At 26.9% G+C, this 22,462-nt stretch overlaps 2 protein-coding genes across 2 annotated transcripts; both read left to right on the top strand.

The window, feature by feature from the left end:
• Window positions 1-341: 341 nt before the first annotated feature.
• On the top strand, window positions 342-4,752 carry LOC100574540 (transcription initiation factor TFIID subunit 9-like). The gene is made up of 5 exons (XM_003245885.4): window positions 342-652; window positions 726-862; window positions 1,106-1,234; window positions 1,755-1,860; window positions 4,077-4,752. The coding sequence occupies exons 1-4, from the start codon at window positions 526-528 to the stop codon at window positions 1,833-1,835; spliced, it is 474 nt and encodes a 157-aa protein (XP_003245933.1). The 5' UTR covers window positions 342-525; the 3' UTR covers window positions 1,836-1,860; window positions 4,077-4,752.
• An 845-nt stretch (window positions 4,753-5,597) lies between these two features.
• LOC100574457 lies at window positions 5,598-22,008 on the top strand. The gene is made up of 6 exons (XM_016806086.2): window positions 5,598-5,763; window positions 16,461-16,565; window positions 17,447-18,640; window positions 20,200-20,614; window positions 21,364-21,444; window positions 21,529-22,008. Exons 1-6 carry the CDS (start codon window positions 5,756-5,758, stop codon window positions 21,583-21,585), a joined length of 1,860 nt encoding a protein of 619 aa, XP_016661575.1. The 5' UTR covers window positions 5,598-5,755; the 3' UTR covers window positions 21,586-22,008.
• The last annotated feature ends 454 nt before the right edge of the window (window positions 22,009-22,462 follow it).

Here is a 22,462-nt window from a genome sequence, read left to right as displayed (position 1 = left end):
TATTGTCGACAAAAAACCTCGGCGATGATTAATTAGCGTTGATAATAATAAGTAAATACAATTCTGAAAATTATGTAATAATGACGTAGACGAAGTGCACGGTCTATATTATTATTTATCGGTTTTACACTACAGTGTAATTATTTAATGTCATTATTATTTATCGTAGGTAGTATTATTACAATGGTAATTTATTATATAAGCCGTCAGAGAATCTGTGCATTCGTGTTATCACTTATCAGTTGGTGTTTGTGGAACCGCCCATATATATAATGTAATATAATGTGCGACTATGGATATTAGCAATTTTTTATTTACGTGGCATCTTTGTTTACAACTGTTTAGACCACACTGTAAAGACGTAGTACCGAGACGAGATAAGACGGATATTACATTAATTTCTGTAATCAGTGCGTACTTTAAAAAAGTAAAGAGTTTAATATCATTGTTTGTTAATCTTTGATACAACTTTTTGTTGTTATAATCTTATTATTAATTCAAATCATTACAATTCGATTTGATAAAATGGAGTCTACAGAAGGAAAAAATAATATGCCCAAAGACAGTCAAATCATCGTGTCAATGATGGAGGATCTAGGAATTGTTGAATATGATCAACAAGTCTTAAATCATTTTTTGGAGTTTAACTACAGTAATATTTAATACAATGAAACAAATGTTAATGGTTTTTCGCTGTTATGAATAGTTTTTATTTTATTCATTAGGATACACTACTCAATTATTGGAAGACGCTAAGGCATTGTCAAACTCGGCGGAAAAGAAGAATGTTGATGCTGACGATGTGAAACTAGCAATTCAAATGGCGCAAGGCGGAGTGTTTCCTGGACCTCCTCCGCGCAAAGTAAGATAATTTTGACTAAAATCAATTTCACCTCCTAATGCCAATATACATTTTTTTAATGTTATTGTATAGATTTGTTATGTTCAAACATCTTGCAACAAAAGATGTTGAATGGTGACAAAAGAATGGACCATTATTCACAAAAATAAATGAATTCACTTAATTCAATGTTATAAATTTGTTAATTTTAATTACAACTAAAACTAAGACTTAGAGCTTATGACCAACTGTTTTAATTTTTAGGTATTAACGACAGCAGCCATCGAAATAAATAAAATGCCATTACCCCCACAAAGGCATGCCAGTCAACTGCGAATTTCACACGATAGTCCAAATTCCGTAAAGACAAAATACAGGCTTAGATATGAATCGGTAATAGTTTATTTTGAGTAGGTACTTTGTTAATTGTGTTTGTTGTATACGTTTTTCACTCTCATTCATTAGTAAGTTGCTAGCATAACAAATTAGACAGGTATCATCACAGTTGTACTAGTATTGCGCAGTAGATACGCATCTCCTTCACATCCGGCTTATATCGTAGCTCTCCAGTTTTCATTGGTTGATTTTGTTCTATGTTATATATGTATGTATATGATTGACAGCCAATAAGAAGTGGCGAACTATGATAAAGGCAAAGTAAAAAGCGGAGAATGCGTATCAAAATTCTGTGATGATACCTATCTAATTTGTCATGGTTGCTAGTATATTATTTTATTTACTTAGTTTAGTTTATCTTTTCCATCACATATTTTAGTTAACTGGCTAAAAGTGTTGTGGTTTTTCTAACACAATCGTAACAATAGACCTGTTTTTTTTGTACACTGTGAGTGATCAATGCAATATTATTTTTATTTAAATTAATATTTATTACATTTTTATATTTGACGTATAGCCTGTATGTTCTGGAGAAAATATGCCCAAGGATAATAAAACAACAGCTGCAGAAATGTTAGCGGAGTCTAGAAGATTATAAAACGAACATAAACCCTTGCCGCAATGTAATTAAATTTATCTAATTAATTTTAGTGCTTATGAATTGTATGCCATATATTAAAGTTATACACCATATATTATACAATTTAAATGACCTAGGTAATTAACAAAATTGTTTATACATTTAATAATAATACATCATAATAACATTTGTGTTCCCTAGAATACATTTTAATTATAAAATTTAGAATAGCATGTTAATAAATAACTTTACCAAAAAAAAAAAATATTTTTACTTATAATATTTAGTAAGATACTTTGTTCATTTAAATATTTTTATCTGTCTGTTTCCAATAAGCAACAGTACCTATAATAATATTTTTTTTCTAAATTTATTAAGATTACATTTACAATAGTTTAGAACTGTATGTAATCATTTATCATGCCTAGACATTTTGGTAGTATATTTTAATAGACTAAATGTTAATATTTCTTAATGCATATACATGCCTCAAAATAAAAATATGACACCAAATAAACTGATCTTATTCAGTGGCAAGTTAAGCTTATTATTTTATCTGATCTAACAATAAGATATTACTATTTGTTCTTGATCAATCTAGATCTCAATGATTTAATTCAACTTAAAATTGCTTTCTATTTTGCAATTTCGGTTCTATATTGATGATTTATCAGGTTTATGTAATTAAAAATAATTTCACATGCATTATGTTATTTAATAGAACACTCAAGAGGACGTCACACTCGCATGTGTTGTCTCTGTCTTACAAATGTAAACTTAACAAAAACTGTTTTGCACGGAACAATTTGTATCGTTCTGTGTTTGTAATAATGGCTCCAAATTTCTGAACATATAGGGTGGAAAATTATCTATGAAACAGTGTGCCCATATTTTAGATAACATAAATACAATTAAAGTTATTTGCTTCTAAACATTTGGGTTTTTTGTTTTTTTCATTTGCTTATAAAAAATGATTGGATAGTGCTATTAAAAAAAAATCACGCTGTTGCACAGATAAAGTTCTTCTTTACGTATTGTGAAAAATTGGTAGTTTTACAACAAATATATGGTGTGAGAAAAGTTTTTGCTATGTTGTACATTTGTAAGACGGAGACAAAAAATGCAGTTGTCACATCCTCTTGAATGATAATCACTGTAAGTTACTCCATCTCAATATTCTACTTAAAAAGTATTTAAACAAATATGAAATTTTAAATCACAAACAACAAATAACAAATAACTTAAATTGTTTTCTTAGAATATCCTCTACTAAACTGTATGATAAAATTTCATGTTGGAAGAAAAGTAAATAATGAATATACTTGGTGAAATATCTTTTAGTGGACATTTATTATAGATTTTACAGCTATCACAAAAAATAAATTAAAACATTATTAATAAAATGATGAATTTAAGATATAAAGAACATAAAATACGATGTACACAATAAATCAACCAAAAAAATTAGTTTGTAAGGTGATAGGCTGACCAGGGTTTGAGACTTATATCCCCCAAATACTTAAAAATGTAAAAACATGCAAAGTTGATAGTTTAGCCAGCTATAAACATTGTTTATGTTATCTTGTCACATCTATTTATGATTAGGCTGTTAAAATGTTTATATTGTATAAGTAAATGACAAATACTTATCACCATTAATTATAAAGAAAAGTAGTCAAGTGATTGCCTACCACTGTGCTATACAGTGGATGTCCAAATGGTCAGTATAATATTGTATTGGATGTGTTAAATTTGACAACTATATAAAATCATTGTTAATAAAAAAAACAATTATGAGCGAAGAAAGTCTGTCAGCCTGTATTACTACGTAAAATTTATCATATTATTGCCATTAAATAAGTAATTTATTTTACCATTAGACATTAATTTAGTAAACAGCAGGATGAATTAATTTTTTCAAAAAAATTGCATTTGAAAACGTTATATTGTGTGTGTGTAAAATATAATAAAATATTATAAATTGAATAATATACCTAATTTAAAAGTTTCAAGTATCTACAGATAATATCTTTACATTTAAATAAAATTACTAAAATCATTTATCTTTGTTTAAATATCTAATTTCGTCCAAATTTGAACCTAAAATATATATAATAAAAATACTGTGATTATTTATATATATTTTGATATTTTGGTAAATCTTGTTAAACATCTTCAATCCTTAGCTATAGCAATTAATTCTTGGCTGAAACCATGAATGTATTATTCTTAGTTTTTAATAATTACTCATTTTTTCAGCCAGTCAAAATAAAAATATCACCGGAGGCTGAATTTCATGAAAATTTCATCCAGATTTTCAACGATTTAATCTTTAAATATCGTCAAAGCAGTCATGGAAGCACTCGAGAAAATAATAAAGATGAAATTATGGATGCTTAGACTTATAAAAACCATTCATATTCTGATACTGAATTCAATGATACTGTCGAAAATGATAAATAATTGTATTATATAACATTAAAATATTATTATCTATGTTTTATGTATTTATATCATAATCAATACATACATTTAGTTCTAATTAACGATATACTTATTATTTTTTATGATTTTACAATTATAAAGAATAAACCTAAAGTATCTAATACTATTTTTAGTTCTTAAGTATTCATAATACATTTAACTTTTTATAATAATTACACAATTAATAATGTTTAGTTAAGTTAAATGTGTAAACATGTAGTTAAAATATTATTACTTCACTATTATTAGTGTTTTTATCAAATGTAAACAAGAAAACTACAATTAATAAGTTTCAAGTACCTATATTCTAGTTCTGGTTCATAAATGCATTTGAAGATATCTCTTGAATAATTTGTAAATCTATAGGGCAGTACCTATATCATGAATAACCATTTTCATGATTTCATCAGTACCTACATATTTTGAAAAGTAGAGCAAGAGTTTTTATATTTTGAATGTAAAAATGATTTTTGTCCATTATACATATAAAAAAAATGTTGAACTTTATTTATAATATGTTTATCATTTATCTTAAATGAAAATTGGAATAAAAGATTTGTATGCACAATAACCAGTCCTTTGCCCGCGAGTCTGATACGGTTAATACATTATAATATGCACTGTGACTATCTAGTTGAATCACAATTGATCAAAAAAGTAGTTATTCCTTAATTGATATTGTAAACATATTGTAAACATTATCAATAATATCGTATACAGGTTTATTTTTATAGCTCTTCATATTAGGTACTAAATTTCAAAAGAAGCTATACATTTTTAAAATTTTCTTCCTTTTAGTTCTATAAATGATTTAATTACTTTTATTTAAAAATCAATGAACGAAAGAAGGAACGAAAAAAATCGTTCACGTTCCTCTAAAAAGTGAACGAAATTTCAGTACGTTCCTAAACATGAAAAAGGAACTACGTTCCCGATAAGTTCCTAAAAATAGAACGAAATCAAAGGAACGGATTCCTTTGAACGGGTTCCTCCAAGCACAGGGTATACATAAGAACAGGTGCCCATAAACCGCAGCATATTTTATTGATATTTTGTAGGTGTCTAACAAAAAAAATTGAGTTTCGTTGATGTTGTAAAATTTAAATGTATATTACGTGTATATTTTACAATTTTATATTTCTAAATTCTAACGATACGATAAAAACGTCGTAAATATGCGATGACCGCGTTGTGTTGTAGGTAACACTGTCGTGTTTGCCGCCGCCGCCGCCGGTGAACGGTGGCGAAAATTTGATAGTGGCGACCGTAATCATTATCATAGGTAGTATCATTAATCATTATTAATTTGGAGTTCGGCTTCAGACGTCTGCAGATATTTGTGTGTGTAACTCGCCTAATCACGTCATTCGTTTCTTTAATTTTTTTATGTTCTTTAAGTTTCTTTAATAATCTACCCAATTCGCTTACGCTACTTCTGTTCGCCATTTAGCATCATGCCAAGGTAAGTACTTGTCACAATAACGATTGCGAATTGCGCATCTTATCTCCCTGTGTGCGAACCTGATGATATGCATTATCCGGTGTCTATTTTGATTTAAATCTATCGGCTAAAAAACACCACTAGGAGCGCTATAATCTGTCACTAGTGTTTGTGTCCGTGACTAATAATATATTATAGCGATTGTAAACGTTACACGACCTTACATTTAATTAAAAAAAACCCTTAGTATATGAGTTAATACAATTTATTTACCAATTGACAATAATAAATAGTATATTTATTAGGTACTAATTAATATTTTAAATAATATTTTTTAATACATAGGTACAAGGTTATTTTTTTTAAACACAGCTCACCTTATTTTTATGATTAAATTATACATAATATTATATTCAAATTCTAATTTTTGGAATTTTTAAATACACGTGGAGACTATATTTTATAAAAATTATCATTATATATGAGTGATCTGAAATCTGAATACCTTGTCATTTCAGCATTTCTTGCATTGTATATTTTGTTTGCGTTTTATGGTAAAATACTTAAAATATGTCTTCTCGTAGTAAATTATTGGTTGAAAAAGCCCTAAAAAATAATATGATTTATGAAGAAAGTGACGACACTTTTAATTCTCGAACTAAAGGTAAAAAGAAAATAATAAACTACAATGTTAGTGATATAGGTGTGATACAGGTTAGTACTTACTTCAAATATTTTTATCATACAATTCCTACCTAAATTATATTTCATTATTAAACATCGTTGTTTGGTCTCTTCTACAGACTCTGATTATATAAAAAATTATTTAGTTATATAAATTTATTTTTTGTAAAAAAAAGTATTACTAATATTTTATATATTTTAATAAAAGTTCATGATTTTGTAACACCTTCGTTACATATTTTATTTCATTTATATTAAATTGTTTGATAGATGAAGGTGTTAAGTCACTAAATTTAGTATAGATTTTTCCTGAGTAGAAGTGGTGGTATAAAATTTCATAGTGTTATTTATGACTTAAAAATACATAATTAAATAAAAAGTTCCAAACGTTTATATAATTAAACCACTAGAACTGTCCTTCTGAATAATTTCAAAATTGTGAGTTATCACCTTTATCCACTGACTCCTTCAACTATGTCTATGATTCAGTGGCCTGTTAAACAAATTTCTGGTGAGGAGCTAAAATGTATATTGAGTACCCAGCCCTCTCTCTTTACCATCCTAGAATATAATAGACAAAGATACAATGGTAAAATATTTTATTTGAATAATAATGACTTTTGTAGTAATGCCAAAATTGATACATATTTATCTTAAGCCTCTTCTATAATTTCTTTACAAGGTGTTTTGCCATAGGTTATATAATGAAGACAAATAATTGTATACATATTATTTTTTATGTTAGAAATATGCATTTTATGGCAGGGGGGCCATCCATATGCTATTGTCTCCATTAATAACTTTTTCCTTGTGGTTCAGTATTAATAATGTATTATATTTATGTTTTGGGAATTCTGGGTATTCTTAAATGATAATAATATGTTGAATGGTTAAATAAACTAGTCATTTACTGCATAATATGGTAATTCAAAAGGATTTATTCACTTAAATCCCAGATCTGGTATTATATTTATGGCTAAATTCTGTGCAATAATAAGCCTATTGTTTTTTAGCAATTTATACTTTAAACTTTAATTTTTGACATCTTGTGTACTGGCAGTCCTTACTTCTATGTCTGAAATGAAAAGGACAAAGTTTTTTTTTAAATAAAATATAATGATGTAAATTTGGTTCCATAGCAAAATCAATTTAAACATTATCTAAAATTATTTAAAATATTTACAATCTATAAACATATAGGAGACTGCCCCTATTCATGGTGCACTCGGAAGAATTTTTGGAAATTCCACCCCTAAAGGGGGAAAATAAGGGGTTGAAAGAATACAAAACTGGCACCATCTATCGAGCAATATTTAATTTAAATATACAATATTGGTTTTAAAATATAAAACTTACGTACTTGATATTTGGAATAGTGGTTCCTTTACTGATCTAAATGTGCTATAAGAAAGGATTTTCTGATATTCATATTTTAAAGATTCACGGTGGAAATTGAAAATTATTTTTTGTTATTTAATGGTTGCTTTTGGTTGCAGGTTATATAATATATATACAAATTATTTTACAAAGCTAGGTACAATTACGCCAATTTGTCTGTAAAAATAAAATGAAATAAATAAAAATAAAATAACCACCAAAATATATTAATATATTAATATTAAATGCTCCTAAAAATTTGGGTTGATAAACTATGACTTCAATATTATTTTAGGTACCTACGCTGTTTAAACATTTTTTTGAACTACAAAAATATATTAATATTATAGTAATATAGGTTTTATTTTATCACCCACCTCGCTGTGTCCTCGCTGTGTCTCGTTGTCTACCTGATAATATACTGTTAACTCTTCACATAACCATAAGCGAGTTTCACGGGCAATGCCACGCGGGATGGCTAAAAATAAAAATACAATATGATTTGGCTTCCATATGCACAGCAAATTATACCCAAAATGAATTAATTAATCAAAATTTTTTATTATTATTATTATTCAGCTAGTAAAATATAATACATAGTACCTAGCCACTTATTCCAAGAATATGTTTTATTTAATTTATTAATGAAAATAAAGTTAATATTTTTACAGGATAACAAAAATCATACTATATTTTTCTTTGTGACACTTTCTTTTTACTTTTTTTTACAACAATTTTAGACAAATAATAAAAAAAAAATATTACATTATTTTGTATTTCAAAATTTTTAATACCTTTCATATTTGAATATGAATGTAATATTCAATATATTTGTATGATAAATCTATAATTAGGTAGGTACATCGTATTATTTTATTTTAATATAATTTTGTAACTCAAATAAATAATTTAACAAATGTTTTTCCGGTATACCGCTAATTGATAATGTATTACGACTATAACTATTGCCGACACTTGATATATTACATATATTAATATATTCATTTTTAATAATAATTTAAGATGGGACCTACATATTAATAATGTAGTGAAATAAAGCTACGTGCGCTAATCTATAAATAATACATTTATTAAACTTGTTATCAATTCAAATTATACGTAATAATTATTTTTTTTTTTATCGATCAATTTTCCAATAGGGTCTCCTGGTAATTTATTAAATAAAATAATACATTCACCTTTTATAACACAAATTGTTGTCATTGTAAACCTGTATTAATATTAACGAAACATGAAAATAAAGATTAATAAAGAGGTTCCAAGTCAGTATTTGAAATAACATGTTTGATTGGATGATTCTGTTCAAACTTTAAATAAACAGGCAATATTTATACACTTATATAGTTTTATCATTATTTTTTAAAAAAAATATGGATTATCTATTTAAATGTAACTTTAGGTAGATATATGTATCTTTCATTTAATATTACAATACAGATTGTAGGTAACCATTTACATTTTATAGTTTTGTAAATTACTTTGATAAATTTAACTGATGAATGCCAAATATCATATTTTAACATAGTGTAATCCAAGTGCTACAAAAGTGTAATAGTTAAGAGCTGAAAGTTTAATGATTAAACGGTAAGTAACCGTTTGTAGATTCTAACTAAGGCTTTGTCTGTGTCCATTCAGTTAATTTTTCATTATTATATTACATATTACAATAATACATTAACAGTCTAGTAAGTTTTGAAGTATTTGAGTATAACATATTTATACTAAGTTCTGTAGTATTTAAATTGTATTTTAATAGGTAATTTTTATTGGTATCAAATAATATGTATTGAATACTTATGTGTTATTTTTTTTTAATTGTTTTATTAATAATTTTGATAATTTTGATAATTTGATATTAAAGTTTCAATTACAAATATAATTATTGTACCTATTAGTTAATAGTGATTAAATATTTTTATAATGTTTAGATAACATAATATTATAATTCAATACAATTATTTAGAAGGTATGGATGTCTGATGATAATGAATATTTAAATTAAAGTAAAATTTGAGAAGTCTTTGAAATACCTGTTGTTTTAGTGTTCTTTACAATACGATTTATAGTTTAATCCAAGACATAGAGCTATTTAATTCTAAAAGGTAAAATATTAATTCATATTTCAGTGGATAAAAATAATAGGTTTTTTTTGTATCTGTAATCACATTTTAGGACAGTAAAAAATGCTTAGATTTTCTTCAACAGTATCTTTACTAATAGAGAAGTGAATCTAGTTGGTACTTGAGGGGAGTGGAGGGGCAAAAGTAAAAAAAAGTGGGAGTGGGTGTCGCTCTGCTGTACAGTAGGTTACAAGTGGGTCACTGTAATGTATTGTGTTAAATTTGAGTTCAATGACATAATATCATTATTTAAGAAAAATGATTTAGAGCGAAGATTCCGATCAGGGATATACGTCATTTCGTCGCGGTAATTTTATCGCACGTCAATTCGTCGCGGTCAATTGGTCGCAAGACAATTGGACGTATACGACATTTCGTCGCGTGTAATATCGACGCATGCTACATTTGGTCGCGCGTCATTTTATCACATATAGGTATATTCTAAATAATAATAATAATTTTACATATCAGTCATTTTAGCTTATTGTTATATATATTTGTATATAATGTTATATATATTTGTCTATAGTGTTCAATAAAAAAAAATAATAATAATAATAATTTAAAAAAAACACAAAAATAAAAAAAAATATTACTATTTATAAAAATTAAAATTATGAGCAATACCTTTCAAAACCTCGCATATTGGATTATTATTAACATTTTTACATATCTGCATTAATCTAATAGATGAATCATTATATTTTTTTTTTTGACATGGTACATGCCCAGCAATTATTTGTTCTATTATCATTTTATTTAAACATTCTTCTTTTTTTAATGACTCAATAAATTTCCAAATAATTGGTCGTGTATGACTTATCATTGCTGAAAACCCATTATACCAGCCCTCTATTTTATTGTTAATCCTGGGTAAACTTTCTTGTAACCTATCATAACAGTTCCAGATTTCATTGGAAAATAATGGAGGTCGACGATTACCTCTCCTATCCAAAATGCCAATCCACGTGCCTTCAAAATATGTTATTAGTGGTGATAACATTTCTTCATTTTCGACATAATATGTGCTTTCTAATAATAATTCAAAAGATTCTATCACTTTATCGACGGGTACAAATGCAAGTGCAGCTAATTTTCGTACTTCTAAAGAAAATTGTACATCGTCACTGTATTGTTTTGCAAGACCATGGTGTCGTATTTGTCTCCAAACTGCTTGACTTAAGTGAAAGAAACATCCATGAATCTTCGTATGGGGAAATTCGTTTTTAATTGCATTCATCACTGCTTTTTCAAAGTCTACCATAAAAGATTTTGGACATAAATCAGGCTTCAATGATTTTAATGCTTGAAATAATTTTATATATGTTATTTCTTTTTTGTCTGGTAATAAAACGTATACTAAAGGTATAATATCACTATAAAATACTGAATGAATGGTATAAAATTGGTAAAATAAATTCGGACAGGATGAAAATGTTCCATCTGAAAACCAATGTTCTGAATCTTTTAATAAATTTAAATTTCTCTCAGTCGAAAATAATATAATCCTGTCTTCATATATGTCACTATCACCACTGTCATACAACAAAAAATTGTCTCCGTTTAAGTTAATCAGGAATTTCAAAATTTAATGTTTGTGGATTTGCAGGAACGGCTTCAGAAATGTTCCTAACCCGTTGTATTGTTCTTTTTAAACATTTTGGATTCGACATTTGACCTGCCACTTCGGATGGTAACTAAAATAATATAATAATATATTATAATATTTATAATATAAATAGCCTATAATCAAAATGATTGCAATATTTAGTATCGTCTCGATTGATAACGTGAAAAATACGAAAACAAACAATAAAAGATTAGCGATGAAACTACTCGCACGAAACAATTTAATAAAACTGTTAAACTGTTATATATTTAAAGTATTAAAGTTGTAAGTTTTTTGAAATATTATGTTCGAAAAAAATTAGTGATTTTAAAATAGTAAAAAATAGTAAATAATTTTAAAATTATTATAAACAGCCAGTTTATTTTTACGTATTTTTAAACAAATATCGTGATTACCTATATAACGATAAAAAAATCGCAGGTGTTGCGTCCTCTAAACTATATTAAAACTATAATATTTAATTACCTTTGAAGGTGTCTCTGCTAATAAACTTCGGGTAGGCATAATTGTAGTGATGGCATTTTCTTTCATTTTATTGATAGTTTTTTTTACTTCAATTTTTGCCTTATTTTGTACATGGTTATGTTCCTTGTATTTTATGACGCTACAAATAGGTATATAATAAATAATATATTAGAATACCTACACTAAGAAATTAAAAATTTTACCTTGCATTGTATGAGCGCGGCCAGTACAATTTTTAGACTCGTTACATCTCCAAATAACTTTTTCGCCAATAGTTCTTTCACGTTTATGAATAAAACCATCATGAATTAAAAGATCATGCCCTCGTTGACTTTTTATAAATTGTAAAGGCATAATTTTTATATTTTGTAAAATATATAATAATTGTTATATTGCGTGGACCAAGCAAGACGTATATATACGAGAGTAGAGACTCGTGATGACTGATGAGTAGGTACACTGTAATAATTCGAATATTCGACAAAGGCTCACGTAAAAACCAAATAATGAATTTATAAAAATAAATGATAAAGAAGGTAATACACCACTACCACTAAATTATAAAGATACTATAGAATTATTATATATATTATATTATTAAATGTTCCTACCCAAAAAGACAAGATAATCTATTTTATCTAATACTAGCTATATACCTATATAAATATATGCAATAAAATGTCGTGCGACCAAATGATCGCGACGAAATTACCACGACGAAATGACGGGATACCGCCTATCAGGCCAGTCAGCCTATGATATTACTAAGTATATTCAATGATATAAATGTGAATAAAGTAATTTATATTTATCCTATTTACGCTGAAATGTGTTTTCAATTTTTAATCCTTAGCTATAAAAGATGAACATTTTATACATTTTAGCTAATTAAATCGCTCCATGAGAAATCCAGTGAATATCCAATATCGTAAATATATGAACTTCAAACGCTTATAAACATTTTATTCAACTTTTTTGAAGACTTTTTTTTTAAGATAGACAAACATATGAGGAATCTTGAATTACATTTTTAAATCTTAGTTTTAAAAAGAAAAAAAGTTTTATGAATTTCTAACTCAAAATAATTTGCAAGTTTTCGTGATTTTTACGTATTTTGTTAAGATGTGAACTTTACATACCTATAAAATATTATGACTATGAATTTTTAATATTTTTCAAATACCAGGTAAAACAATAAATTTGGAGCCTTGTATAAAATTGTCAAGCTTTTTTGCCCAGCGAATAAAATTGTATTCATTTTTATAGAAAAAAAGTGGGCAAGTGGTTGTCGCTCTGCTGTATATAGTAGGTTACATGTGGACCACTGTATAATAGACGGTATTACATTTGATAATATTATAATATCATTCTATACGATAAAAATCGTTTGTATATAATTCCCTCCAAATTTGAATATAAAATAACTATAAAAATTTTTTTGGATTATTTGGTTACAGAATAATCTACTTACGCGAAACCTTGCTGTACATTTTTCAACTTTTAACTATAAAAGTTGAACGTTTTATAAACTTTTAACTACAAAATCATTTTTATTCTTTAAATTTGATAAATGTTGTCAAAAGTTGAACTTTAAATGCTTATAAAAAAAATTGTGCCTATGTATTTTTAATGTTTTTGGACTGCTATTTAAGCAATATATCTGGAGTCTTGAATTAAATGTTGATGCTTTTTGGCCCAATAAATAAAATGTCTAGAAAAATAAACTAAAATTCTATACAATTTGAAAATTAAATTTTATATTTTAGTTGCCACCTACTGGAAAACTCTCACACCTCGTAGATTAGTCGGATTCCCGTAAATTTTTTTTGTTAGATAGAGGAAGATTTTTTACAGGGTGTATTATACTTTAATTTTTGATTACGTTGCTAAAAACAAAAAAATAATATAAATTTTAAAAATGGATTAAATTCAAACTTGTAACATAGAATTTAGAAAAATAATGTTGAAAATCATAGTCCAATGCGCCCTGAAAGGAGTCTTCATTTAACCAACAAAAAAAAAAAATTACAAAAATTGGACCAATCTACGAGGCGAGATTGGCGTTTTTCCTGTAAGGCATGTTTCTGAGCAAAAAATCAGATCACGCGCAGGTCCCTTAAGAGCCTTGTATTAAATTTTCAAGCTTTTTTCCCCATTAAATAAAATGTTATTAACGTTCATAGAAAAAAAATTAAAAATGGGAAACTGAAAATGTCCGTAAACGGTGCAAAACAATATATTTTTTGAAAATTGTATCGTTTATAGAAAATGCTAATATAAAATACCAGTAAAAATGTCATATATCTACGGTAATTTGTGTGTAGTCCTTTTTTATCATGAAACAAATATCAATAGATTCCCGTATAGAATCAAGAGAGTTTAATTTAAGGCTGGCTTGGATTGAAGATAAGGTAACGAATTGATGTTAAAGTGTAATTTTCTCTTAAAAGCGATAAACTTAAAAACGTTCTTTGGACACGATCAAGGACTGTGTGGGATTTCAAAGAACGGGACGGAACTCTAATATTGGTCTAACTAGTGCGGTGTATACTATTTTAAGACGCAACTTTAAATTTTTCGTTTTATGAATTAAGAAACCAAGACCAGTTTTAGGAATAGGTAACTAAAATATTATCCACATAAAAATAGTAAATTATTGATAGTATTTTATAAATAAAATATAAAAATACATATAACCCGTTAGACATTGGCTTACATATTATTCAAAACAATATATACGTATACAAAATAATCATAACTACAAAATCATACTTTTCTGGATTCCCGGAAACTTTAACATCATAGAAAATGAGCTTGCTGACCTCGTAGCTAAACCCGCAATCACCTCTCCACTATCTTTGCTCACACAAATCACTATGTTCAGGGACATATAAATGCCTAAATGCCAATAATAAATAAATGCCAACTAAGATGGCACCAGGAATGGACATCCCTCTCCACTACTAAACTTATATCAAACACAACACCGATAATTGGACATTCCCTATCGAAATATCCAGGAAATTTGAAGTAATATTAACAAAACTCAGAATCGGACACACTCAAATCTCCCAAAGTTTTTTAATGGCCAAGGATTATATAACCCCCAATATGCTCAGCCTGAGGGGTTCAAGTTACCATCAAACACATCCTAACCAAACCAGAAGAAGCTCCAACCTTCCCGAATCATTAGCTGAAATAGGTACTACATAATCAATCTCAGTTAATATATAACAATTAACATCATCAAATTCATCAAACCTAGCAGCCAATCTTAACCAAGCTTTAAAAAAAATAAATTAGAATAAGTAGACAGTTAAATCAGTGGTGAATTAAGGGGCAGGCTAAAAGGCTATAGCATTGGGCGGCTTTTTGGGAGGGCGGATTTTTTTTAGAAATAAGGGTTATTATTGACCTATTAGGTATATTTATTTTGATATTTTTTTTCATATTTGTAATATAGACACGATTAAAAATAATTTAAAAAAATTTATAATAATATATTAATGTATGATGCGTACCTATAGTAAAAATATTACAATTATTATTTCAATTTTAAAATATGTCATGCGTAATAAAATAGTTATTAGTTAATAATAATAACTTATTACGTATTAGTATGTACTTATTGGGAACATTCGACTATCCGAGTATAGGTATTTTCAGAAAATATAACAGTTATCATATTAATACGATATTAGTTTTAATTATTTTATCAAAAATTAAAATTATTATAATTTATTAATTTTCATTAAAGTAATAATATACAGGTAAATAAAAGTTAAGTTTATATTTTAAATCGGTTTATTTTGTTTTTGTACCAATTTTTTTTTAATATTATATAATAATATGATACCTATGTTTCTGTGTTTAATGTTTACTACCTATTTCATATCTGGCTATTTATATTTCCGTTATGTGGCTGTACAAGCATTGTTTATTTATACTGGTATCTGAAGTATAAATAAATATACATAAAATACTACTCAAAACCATAAGCGTGAACAGGCTTTCGTTTCCAGTCAATTTTATCTTAGTCCGTGATTACTATTGACTGCTGAATATACATTGGACAATATTTTGTAAGTCGTACTGTATATGATTTGCAAATGCTTAGGTTTAATTATGTAATTTAATTTAAATCGTAAATATACAATTGATAATATTGATGATGATTGATGATATTCAAGATACATATTTTTAATTAAAACTTCAATCATTGATATTTCACATTCAATTGGTACTATTGAAAAATAAATATGTTTCATATTTTATTTTTTTAGCTTTGAAATAAAAAGGGTTGTTAAATATGTGAAATCTATTATTATTATTATAAAACATAATTATTCAAATATATATAGGTACATTTAACGTGAACATTGTATTTCTAATCTCATGATGAAAAATATTTTATTTTTCAGAAAGCATAATTTTTCCAAAAAGAATATCGATGACACATTCAAACAGCTTTTTTACGACAAATGTGTAGTTAATCTGACAAGAGAAGTCATAGAAAATAAAAAATTGTAAGTTTATTTTTATATTTATATATGACTAGGAAGGTATTGATAATACGAACATTGCATGATTGCATTTTGAGGACGAACTACACCGAAACCGAACTTTTTAAATTCAACGTATTAATAGCGTATATTAATTTTTTTATTACAAACCGATACTTAAAAAACCAAAAACTTTTTAAATATATAATTTTGATAAAATTACGACGAATAATAAAAATAATATATTCACCCCTACAATCATTTTGTTATCTTTTTTATGTCAAATTATACAGTTTTGAATTTTTTGAGCATGTTCATCTGTAAAAAGATCATTAAAATGTTCACTGTGATTTACCTCTTTATTGGAATATCCTATTTAAAAGAGCCAGCCCATCCATTAGAATAGATAATTTATTGATCTAAGTTGTACTTCTGGTTCAATTGTTGGGTGTTAAGTTGTCTTGTCTCTTTTGTCCATTGCAACAATTACTAGCAAACCACTATATCTCAATATTATATCTGAACGTATTTTTTTTTTAATTTAAGAAATAATAATATATAATATAGTATTATTATGATGGTTGCTTATTGTCAAGACGAACAATAAACATTTCGATTATACCATTATATCCTAAATAGTAGAATGGGTAGACTACACACTCATTATATCCTTTCAGCTTATCTATAAAACATTTGTATTGGTTCAATTTTCGAACAATGTGTAACATTACCAATGAGTTAGATTTATATTTAATTTATACTTAAAATAAATGATTTATATAGCCCTTTTAGAATCTATGATAAAATACAAATAATACATTTTTTAATACGTGGATATTATGAATAATAATATGACGTTTAACTCAAAATACTTATTTAAGTTTTGTAATTTTATCAATTCTTAGGAGCTTGGAAAATACAACTAAAGAGGATGGTAATACATCTAAACAAAATAATATATCAATAGATGAGGAGCCTGTTAAAAAAAAACAGAAGTTAGATACAAACGGAATAGATATTTTGAAATTGGAATTCAGAGAGGGAGAAACTCAATTTAAATCAAAAGTCAAGTCTTCATTAAGACCCAATAATGAAATTTCTTCTGCCAATACTAAGGAGGTACCTACGGTTATTGATTGTGCTACTGAATCTGCGACCTCTTCTGCTGAAAATGTAAGACCTAAGATCTGGGTTAAGGATTTTAAGAAAATGGTAGATGAAGCATATTTATCTAGCAACAAAACAAATGAAACTAAACCACCTGTAAATGGCAAAAATCACGTAAAATGGAATTTAATTGAAATTGAAACATTACATAATGAGTATTTTAGCAAATCCGTACAAGTTAATATTGTGACTATTGCAAATATAATAAACGTAATATCAATGTCTAACGAATATCTCGAAGCACAATTGGATGAATCTACTGAAAAAAGATCCGAAGCTGAAAAAATTAAATATATATGTGATGCCCGCCGATTACATGAAAGATATAATAGGATTTTAGAAACAAAGTTGAACAAAAAATGTATAGACATTACATCATCTTTTAAAAAAGTTGATTTTTATTCAGCATTTATAATGTTTTTTCTGAGTATACTAACTGTTCTTCGAGTTTTGGATCAGACGAAATTCGGTAATAATTGTCAAGAACTCTTTGAAATTGTTAAAAAATTGTTGCCAGAAAGTTTAATAAATAATGAATGTAACCATCCCAACATTTTTGCTACGTTCCAGTCAAAATCATTTTATTCTGACTGCATGAATGTATTAAGTGTAATTAATGATAGTCGGGATACTGACCCCGGAGTCACCGATCGCATGCCATTGTACTTTTTAAAGACGGAAAACAGCCTGGGATATTTTAAAGCAGTAATTAATGCTGTCACCAGTGACTCAAACGAAGATCTTTCATTATTAATTGATAATGCTACTTTTAATTGTTATTATAGTTCAGAGCATACAGATTCTGTGGTTTTATCAACTTTACAGCATTCAAATTACAATACACCAGTGACAGAAACAATTCAAAGCCCTATCAACTCTAATGAAGCAATGCCCCACCAGTCCCTTTCTAAAAATCAAGAAGGAACTTGCACGTAAGTCATTTGAAAAAAAATCTAATAACTGTTACGGACTGTTTAGTTGCCATACCATATAATATTTAGACACAGTTTTAGTCGATTTTCTTTTATGGAAGGTACTAACTGACAAATAAATACCTAACCGTAGATACTTCGAATTTTCATCAAGTATGTATATTAGCATTTCCATACAAGGTCAAATTTAAAAATATTTTACTCTTTTTGAGTTCCTTATAAATATATATATACGTTTGACATTTATTTTTTTAGTTTTTTTTTCTGACTCAAAAACTTTCAAGACTTAATACATGGTTTCTCATAATTTCTTTATCAGCAGTTAAAAAATGTTAGTTACACAGGAAGAATTTTTAATACAAGCATATTACGTCCAAATGTTGACAAAATTCATCAAAACCACGATAATTTCTAATATTGTAGTTTAAAAATTTAAAAATATTTATTTTTATTGCTAATGATTGACAATTCAAAACAAAGTCTCTCATAAGAAGTTCATATTGTAATCAAAAAATCTAAAAAAATGCAAGTGGTTACCCACTTCCTCCCTTATTTTTGGTCTGAATACACGTTTTATATTTGCTTTTAAATAATACGGAAAAACGGAAACATTAACACAACACCAATAGTTTTGTCATAATCGATTTTGTTATTCTAAAAATATCATCTATTGAACTTTCCGCCACTACAGCTATTAGTACATTGTAATTAGCCATATTTACTATCCACAATGCATTTTTCAAAATATTTAGATCAATAATTGATCTTTTAATAATTGATTCTTATTTTAAGCTATTTGTTTCATGAACCTCTTCCCACCCGTAAATGGTACATTGGTATTGACCTATAAGTTAATAACATCTATTAGTATTATATGTAATAAATATTTTATTATATAGTACCTATTATACCTAGATATACAATCTTACCTGATTTATAGTTGTAGTTAAAATATCAATTAATGTTTGTAAGTTATATTATATGTATAAACTTTTAGTAACATTAATTACATATGGAATAGTCATATTAATATTGATTAAGTTGTAGAGGTTTAAATACGTATTATAAATATTTACTAAACCTCTGCTTTTTAAAATTAACAATATTTAATATCTTAATTATTAGAAAATCCAAATCCATAATACTTCTTAGTATAGCAGTGTAGTGCATTTCATAACAACCGCGACTCGACGCTAATGCAAGGTTTTGTCTCTAATCAGGGATTTTCAATTTAGGATAGATATAAGGTGCGCGTTTTTTCTTTTTCATATTTTTATAGTTTGAAGTTGTTTAAAAATAATTAAGTGTAATATGAAACATGATTCGTTGATTATCTTGTTTAATAAATGTATAAATTGAAAAAGTGTAAAATATTTGTTGTCAATTTTAAATTTTCAGCGAATTATTACGCACTAGTTTTAAAAATCCTAATGAAAAAACACCTCGAGGCGCGTTAGTGTCGAGTAGCAGTTGTTGTTAACGTTATGTATCTACTGTTGGACATATGTATTGTAATTAAAATTAAATTCCAGCATTAATTGGTTCTGTTATATTTTTAGACATAATCCTGTGCTAATTGCTAGTAAGGCCCAAGTTATTGGTAATACCGCGATAGAACCGTCGATAGTAACGAGTCAGTCATTAACACCACCAACAACCACATGTGGGATATTCCAACAAAAGATTCAGAATAAAAACACCGTTGCAAACAGTTATCCTCATACAGCTGTATGTAATACTATTTTTATTGATAACAATCTGTATCAATTGGTTAAGGAGCCATCAGGTCAATTGAGAGCAGTTCTTATGCCAACTAAACCCATTAGTCCTCTGCTGCAAGGAACAGCGTTGTTGTCAGATACTACAACATCAACACCTACAATAACAACATCTCAATCAGTTAATGGGCCATCAGGTCAAATGAGAGAAGTAGACAATGGTACTTTTATACCACCACAAACCGTTAATTTCAAAGTACGTAAAATTCATTAATATTTTATATTTTTTTATAAAAACTTAACACTTCATATTTTTTTAACATAATAATAGATTGTGAATAGATAATTTTTAAAAATCTATGTTATAAGTTAAAACGAAAGTTTAAATATTCAAGAGATCTTTATAACCTGTTATAGTGCTACACAAATTTATAGTTTTAATTCATGTTTGTTGTATTGTATGTTACAAGTACTAGTAAGTAGTAACATACTTTTAATTGCATCAATTTTTTTTATCAATATTTATATTATTAAATACTGATGGTTCTAACTTGCTAAAAATGTACCACCCAAATTGTTGAAGGGGCCTCACTACCACGTCTTTTTTTGTCAAAAACTACTATTTTTTGGCAATTATCACGATTTTCATTCTGAAAAAATATTCGGATGGTCCGTAATATATATGTTGTAGCCATTTCATGAAATCAATCATTTCATGAAATGGAAACGGATATTTTACACTTCCGTAAAATTCAAAAATTTTTCACAAAATGGACACTTTTTTATGAAACGGTCACTCCAATTCAACATTGTGTAATCTATTTCACAGTCTGCAGGTTGTTCACTTTGTGTACTGTAATACAAAATGCATTGCACATGTTGAGTTTGGTTACCTATATCCATTATTATTTATTCAATGTATTTATTAAGTATACTTATTTATGACTTCTACAATACTATAAGTATAGATTATATTATAAATATTTTTTTTGTTTTTTTTTTTAGTGCGACGAGGGACATTGCAACATACCTGCAACAATAACGTGTAAATGTAGAAAAGTGAACTACTGTTCCCATATCTGCAGAGTAAGAATATTTTAATATATTTGTTAAATAACTACTGTTGTTATATACTGTTATTTATTACTATTGTCTTTTTTCTTCGTTTAGAAACGTCACTGGTATGTTCATTATACTGACTGTGAAGAAAAGCAGACTCGACCCTAAATTTTCCACTACATAAATAAATATTTTTAATGTGATAAATTTATATGCTAAGCTTTTTCATGAAAATATTTTTATTTTTACGTTTAAAATATAATGGATCATGTTTTTACATTTAATATTTCTTAAGTTTGTATAATTAATATTACGATCGATTATTAATATGCATAATCTAATATTACTACATAGTTTTTAGGATTCTATGTATTTCTTATAGGTACAGTCATTGTTGGTATTTTTTATGTTATATATCATCATTTTTACTAATTGTATTGCTATCTTACCTGTCATGTTTATATGCCTAATTATACAAAGAGCTCAGCCGTTTATTTTATAATAAATAAATAATATTGATTCTGTTGAAGCTAGGTTGTTTTAGGTGTAGAATGTGAGCTAATGAGGTATCCAAGAATATTTAACATAAAATATTACTCCGAGGACTTGATTTGATTCTTGGTGTACTTTATATTTGTATACAAATAAAAACAATCTCATTCTGGCGAGCAGTAAAATGTGCCTTTGGTACTTATCCCTACTATAGTAGGTTCAGAATACCAACGACAATAAAATATCTCAAAGCGTATACATATAAATGTTTGACACATCTATATCAGTACTTAATTACCTATTTAAAAACGTATTAACTTGTAAAGTAATGCATAAAACAAATTGAAAATGTTCATTAATAATAAAAAATAAAAATAAAACATTAATAACAGGTTTGCAATATCTTTCAATAAGCATAAGAGTGCTTAAAAACGGATGAGCTGGGTTCATATTATTATGAGTACATAAAGAAAATTATTATAAATTTACACTACTTAACTAATAATAATTAACATAGTAGTAGACATTTAAAACTGGTATAAAATAGTGTTAA

The sequence above is a fragment of the Acyrthosiphon pisum genome, chromosome A2 (assembly GCF_005508785.2).
Source record: "Acyrthosiphon pisum isolate AL4f chromosome A2, pea_aphid_22Mar2018_4r6ur, whole genome shotgun sequence".
NCBI lineage: Eukaryota > Metazoa > Arthropoda > Insecta > Hemiptera > Aphididae > Acyrthosiphon > Acyrthosiphon pisum.
The sequence above is the reverse complement of the archived record's forward strand: the minus strand, read 5'-3'. Positions and strand labels throughout refer to the sequence as shown.